The sequence below is a fragment of the Nelumbo nucifera genome, chromosome 3 (assembly GCF_055504915.1).
Source record: "Nelumbo nucifera cultivar China Antique chromosome 3, China Antique-T2T, whole genome shotgun sequence".
Classification (NCBI taxonomy): Eukaryota; Viridiplantae; Streptophyta; class Magnoliopsida; order Proteales; family Nelumbonaceae; genus Nelumbo; species Nelumbo nucifera.
Window position 1 is genome coordinate 111,095,596 of NC_142651.1, and position 6,779 is coordinate 111,102,374.

The 6,779-nt window shown below is 36.1% G+C and overlaps 1 protein-coding gene and 1 pseudogene across 1 annotated transcript; both read left to right on the plus strand.

Annotated features, from left to right (window-relative positions):
- The first annotated feature begins 900 nt into the window (after positions 1-900).
- LOC148801848 (uncharacterized) lies at positions 901-1,368 on the plus strand. The gene has a single exon (XM_088900438.1). It carries the CDS (start codon positions 901-903, stop codon positions 1,366-1,368), a length of 468 nt encoding a protein of 155 aa, XP_088756564.1.
- A 2,734-nt stretch (positions 1,369-4,102) lies between these two features.
- On the plus strand, positions 4,103-4,771 carry LOC148801849 (secreted RxLR effector protein 161 pseudogene; annotated as a pseudogene).
- The last annotated feature ends 2,008 nt before the right edge of the window (positions 4,772-6,779 follow it).

Sequence of the window (6,779 nt, forward strand, 5' to 3'; positions counted from 1 at the left end):
GAGAGCAAGGGGAGCCTCCCACTAGGCTGTTTGTGAAATGCTTGCATTTTTTTAAACTTAAAAATTCAAATTTAAATTTAAATTTCAGGAACATAAATTTCAAAATCTAAATTTGAATTTAAATCTCAAAAATTTAAATTTCAAATTTCAAAAAAAAAGAGAAAATTAAAAATTAAAAAAATTCAAATTTGAATTTAAATTTTAGGAATTTAAATTTTAAAATCTAAATTTGAAATTAAAATTCAAAATTTAAATTTCAAATTTCAAAAACAGAAGAAAAAGGGACTTCTGAGTTGTATGTTGGGAAGGAGAGAAATAGTAGAACTCATACCTGAGATAGATAGATACCTCCATCACCAGCAACGCAACCAAATGGCCAGGATCGACGATGAACAACCCAAAAAGCTGAAGGAGTATTTCACTCCGCCCTAAATGTGCACCAAGGAGGAGTATTAAATGTTGCTACACATTTTCAGGAACATTAATTCAGTGTTCTTGAGTCATCCTTGAGAAACAGAGAATCGAGTCCTCTTCCAATGTAAAGCTACTTCCAATGTTCGTTTCTTTTCAATATGAGTCGTTACATCTCCCAAGATTAGTTAGTTCCCAAGTCAGCCGATTCTGCTCCCAAGGTGAGTTAATATCAGTCTTCGTTCAATGCAAGTCGATTCACCTTCAACCGACTCCAGCTATTATAAATATTTCCCTCCTGTACTGGTTCGGATATCTGAGAGAAACAATACAATACATCTACATAATTCTTCTCTCGATCTACTAAGTTCATTTCTCTCTTCTCTATCTTATATTTTACTATTTTTTTTTTGTTACTATCATCCGCAAACCATCAGTGGTATCAGAGCCCGTTCGATCAAATCTCTTGGGCGTGAGTTCTTCTAAACAATGTGTGCAGAAGCCAATCGTTCCACCCTTTATCTTCCAATCTTCAATGGAGAAAACTATGACTTCTGGTCTATCAAAATGAAGACCTATTTTCGGTCACAAAGCTTATGGAGAATCGTTGAGGAAGGATTCTGCATTGCTGAAGACACCTCTACTCTTTCAGCAAATCAAAAGAAGATCTATGAAGAAAATCAACAAAAGGATTGTCAAGCACTATTCTGCTTACAGCAAGCAATGGCTGAGGAGATATTTCCTCGAATCATGGGTGCATCAACTGCAAAAGAAGCATGGGATACACTGCAAGAGGAGTTCCAAGGATCTGTCAAGGTACGCACTGTTAAATTGCGGAAGTTTAGAAGGGATTTTGAAAATCTTAAGATGAAGGATAATGAGACTGCAAAAGATTACTATTCTAGAATAAAAGGAATAGTAAATCAAATGAGAGCCTATGGGGAGACTATCCAATAATTTCGGTGATAGAAGAAACAAAGGATCTAGAAACACTATCACCAACAGAATTGATGGGCTCTCTCGAGACATATGAAAATAGGTGTGACAGGCAAAACGAAAATTCGGTTGAATCTGCTTTTCAGTCTAAAGTTAATCTGCGGTCTCATAAACCAAAAGTTGATGGAAGAAATTCACAAGGAAAACCAAAAGAAAATAATGACAAGCTTTCTTCATGTGGTATTTGCAAGAAGAGAAATCACTTGGAGAAAGATTGTTGGTTTAAAGGAAAACCACAATGCCAAAACTGTAAAAAATTTGGCCATGTTGAAAAAGTTTGTAGATTCAAGAAAACCCATCAAGCTAATTTTTCAGAAAAGAAAGATGAGGAAAATAATCTCTTTTATGCTTGTCATTCTGCAATAGAAGAAAAAAATGATACTTGGTATCTTGACTAAAAATGAAAGCATCTTCCATGGCCTTGATAAAATCAAGACAAAAGTCAAAATTGGTAATGGCGACTTCATGGAAGCAACCGACAAAGGCACCATTGTTGTTGACACCAAACAAGGCAAGAAATACATAAATGATGTACTTTTGGTCCCTAACATTGATCAAATCTACTTAGTGTGGGCCAAATGATAGAAAGAGGTTACTCTCTACATTTTGAGGGAAACTCTTGCACAATCTATTATAAGCAAGACAAATCCCTTGAAATTGCAAAAACAAAAATGACAGAAAACAGGTGCTTCCCCATTCAATGGAAAGATGCAAGTTATATAGCAATGCAAGCACAAGTGGACGAGTCGTGGCTATGGCATAGAAGATTCAGACACTATGATTTCCATGGATTAAGGATTCTTCAGCAGAAGAACATGATGTGTGACCTACCAGCTATCAAGGAGTTCAACAATGTCTGTGAAGGGTGTATGCTCGGAAAACAACATCGACAACCCTTCCCATCCGGCAAAGCTTGGAGAGCCAAAGCGCCATTGGAGTTAGTTCATACAGATGTTTGTGGTCCAATGCGTACTTCATCAAATAATCAAAACAGGTATTTCATCCTCTTCATTGATGATTATACTAGAATGACATGGGTTTATTTCTTGCAAGAAAAATCGCAGGTTTTCGATATTTTTAAAAAATTCAAAGCCCGTGTTGAGAAGCAAAGTGGTCACAACATCAAGACCATAAGAAGTGAAAGAGGCAAAGAATACACCTCTAATGAATTCAACAAGTTCTGTGAAGATGAAGGCATGGAGCATCAACTTACAGTCGGGTACACTTCAGAACAGAATGGAGTATCCGAAAGAAAAAACATAACTGTTATGGAGACTGCAAGACCCATGCTCATGGAAAAAGGTCTTCCCAAAATTTTCTAGGGAGGCAGTAATCACTGTTGTCTATCTGCTCAACAGATGTCCTACTAAAGCTGTGCAAGATAGGACACCAATTGAAGCTTAAAGTGGGCAAAAACCATCAACAAAGCATCTCAGAGTTTTTGGATGCATATGCTACATACATGTCCCACAAGAGAAAAGAGGCAAACTAGATGAGAAGACTGAGAAAGGAATTTTCTTAGGCTATAGCACTCAATCAAAAGGCTATCGAATCTATAGCTTAAGGAAAGAAAAACTCATAATCAGTCGAGACATAAGCTTTGACGAAGATGTTGCATACAATTGGGAGACAAAAGAAGTTGAAAGAAAGACTATCAACTTGCCTCTATTACTAAGTCAAAGAATTGAAGAAGATCGTGATCAAATCAGTTCGCCAACACAATCAGAACCGGAACAAGCTTCACAGTCTACTCCGGACTCACCACCAAGGCGAACTAAATCCTTAACAGAAATATATGAGACATGCAACTTGATGATCATAGAACCAAAAAGCTTTGAAGAAGTTTTTAAGGAAGAAAAATGAAGAAAAGCTATGAATGAAGAGATAAAAATGATTGAAAAAAATGAGACTTGGGAACTTGTGGATCGTCCACAAGACAAAGACACTATTGGAGTTAAGTGGGTCTACAAGACAAAGCTTAACTCAGATGACTCAATCCAGAAGCTTAAAGCAAGGCTAGTTGCCAAAGGATACTCGCAACAATACGGTATCGACTACAATGAGACATTTGCTCTAATTGCTCGCCTTGACACAATCAGGGCATTGATAGCACTAGCTGCACAAAAGAAATGGAAAACTTTTCAACTTGATGTAAATCTGCATTCCTCAATGGCTATCTTAAGGAGGAAATCTATGTGGAGCAACCTCAAGGGTTCATGGTGCAAGGACAAGAAGACAAAGTTCTCAAATTAAAGAAGGCACTATATGGCTTAAAACAAGCTCCATGAGCTTGGTACAGCAGAATCGAATTTACTTCTTGGAGCAAGGATCCATGAGGAGCTATAATGAGCCAATACTCTACATCAAGACTCAAGATACAAATGACACTCTCATTGTTTCTTTATATGTTGATGATCTCATTTATACTAGAAATAATGAAAAGATGGTCAAGAAGTTTAAAGAAGACATGATGAAGACTTTTGAGATGACTGATTTAGGCCTAATGCACTACTTTCTTGGAATTGAAATAACTCAAGAAGAAGAGGGACATTCATCTCACAAAAGAAGTATACAGAAACTCTTTTGAAGAAATTCAAAATGGAGGGGTGCAAAACAGTCTCCACTCCATTAGACAACACTAAAGCATTCAAAAAGGAAGATGGCTCCAAAGGCAAATGAATCACAATTTCGAAGTATGATTGGAAGTCTTCTATATTTAACTGTTACAAGACCAGACATCATGTATGCAGTTAGTCTACTATCAAGATTCATGCAGAACCCAAGTCAATTTCATCAAGGAGCAGCTAAAAGAATACTAAGGTATTTGCAAGGTACAAAGAGCTATGGAATTTGGTACAAAGTCACACATGACTCTAAGCTCATTGGCTACACCGACAGTGACTGGGCAGGTTCGGTAGATGACATGAAAATCACATCTGGTTATGCTTTCACACTTGGATCAAGGATATTTTCTTAGGCTTCAAAGAAACAAGCAATTGTTGCCCAATCATCAGCTGAAACAGAATATATTGCAGCAGCAATAACAACGAGCCAGGCTATATGGCTCAAAAGGATATTTGACAATATGGGAGAACCACAAGTTGGTGCTACTGAAATCTACTGCGATAGCAAATCTGCTATTGCAATGGCAAAAAATCCCATATTTCACAGCAGAACCAAACATATTGGCATCAAATATCACTTTATCAAAGAAGTAGAAGAAAACAAAAAAATAGAGCTCAAACATTGCAAAACTAAAAAACAGTTAGCAGACATATTCACAAAGGCACTACCAAAAGGCAAGTTCGATTTGTTACGAGACATGATTGGAGTTGCTGAAATGTGCACGAAGGAGGAGTATTAAATGCTGCTACACATTTTCAGGAACATTAATTCAGTGTTCTCGAGTCATCCTTGAGAAACAGAGAATCGAGTCCTCTTCCAATGTAAAGCTACTTCCAATGTTTGTTTCTTTTCAATATGAGTCGTCACATCTCCCAAGATTAGTTAGTTCCCAAGTCAGCCGATTCTGCTCCCAAGGTGAGTTAATATCAGTCTTCGTTCAATGCAAGTCGGTTCACCTTCAACCGACTCCAGCTATTATAAATATCTCCCTCCGGTACTGGTTCGGATATCTGAGAAAATAATACAATACATCTACAGAATTCTTCTCTCGATCTGCTAAGTTCATTTCACTCTTCTCTATCTTATATTTTACTATTTTTTTTGTTACTATCATCCGCAAGCCATCAAGTTGCATAATGCTGGAGCTTTAACGCTTTCTGATCTACTAAACCTGTCATGGAACCAAGAAGTTGAACGGGTAAAAACCGTTCTACTTATGGATCTTCACCCATTTGCTTTGGGCGGTGGCTAGTAGTAATAGATTACTCTAATAAGAGAGTGGAGCTATTATGTTATTATGTATGTCCGACCAGGTACTGTTAGTTATATTATAGGGTGTTTTTCTTCTTGATTCGTATCTTATTGTTGCAGGAGATTGCTTCTTGTTTTGGTTTGGGACCCAACCGCGGTTGTCTATAGTGGACCCTGGCATGATCAAGGAAGTTCTGGGTACCAAGTTCGGATACTACACAATTGACAAGCCCGCTCCATCTGTAATGGCACTGCTTGGAAATGGCTTGCTCAATCTCACGGGATTGGACTGGGTCCGGCACAGGAGGGCTGTCAATCCTGCATTCACCATTGACAAACTAAAGGTTTTCTAAATCTTTCTCATTTTTCGCTACCAACTTAGGGATGTCAGTGGGTCGAGTTAAGTGGTAAACCCGTACTAACCCGACCCTATCAGATTAGATTCTGATCAGACTTGATCTGGTTTTAGATTGATTCGGGTTGAGTGAACCTCCTATGCTGATTCTGACTCATTGGCATTATAGCATTGAAATATTTGCTTTGGTTGAGTGTAGGTGTATGGAGCAGGGTGGGGGTAGGGGTGCAACTTGGACGGGCATAACCAGAGCCCAACCTCCCAATCCAAATTTTTGCACGGGTTCGGCCTATATATTTTGGCTGCACGCTGGGCTTGCCGAACTTGGGTTGGACTTGGGTTGAGGCCTCTCGACCCTAGCCTAATCCAATCCAGCCCGACCCTAGCCCACACAAACAAATATATATATATATATATACATGCATTATATTTATGTAAAACAATCTCTATTTTTCAATTATATATATATAATTTTTTGAAAATTATACATATTTCCAATTAACTATACTCTTAAATTGGGCCATAAAATCTAATAAAACGGGAAAACGAAATGCAATTTTTAACAAATTATTGTAATTTATTTAGGTTCATATTATTTGATAATTTGAAGTAATTATCATCCTAAGTTCTACTAATTTTTCAGCTTTAATTGTTATTTCTACAAAGTTATACTAATTTCATCTATTTTATCATATTTTTTGGAAATTAGTGGTTATTTTCCCTAAGTTCTACTAATTTCTGGTAATTTCTATTATATAATAATTTATGATAATTCTTGGTACATATAATATTTTATGGAAATTAGTGGTTGTTTTTTTTTTGCTAAGTTCTATAATTTCTGGTAATTTCTATTATATACTAATTTCTTGGTAAATATATACTAATGTATTACATTTATTATATGATAGTTTATTGGTAAATTATAGTAATTTATCGATTTTATGGAATTTAGTGGCTATTTTTGGATATTTCTACTAATTTGTGATAATTTTTGGCAAATTATTTTAATGTATTTAATATTATATTATTTGATAATTTCAAGTAATTATCATCCTAAAGTCTACTAATTTGTGATAATTTCTTTTGATTTATTTTTATAATTATTAGTAATTTATGTCTAATAATGATAATTTCTTTTAAT

Excerpts from the sequence above, each read along its gene's own strand:
- LOC148801848 (XM_088900438.1), top strand. The coding sequence starts at position 901 with ATGTGTGCAGAAGCCAATCGTTCCACCCTTTATCTTCCAATCTTCAAT.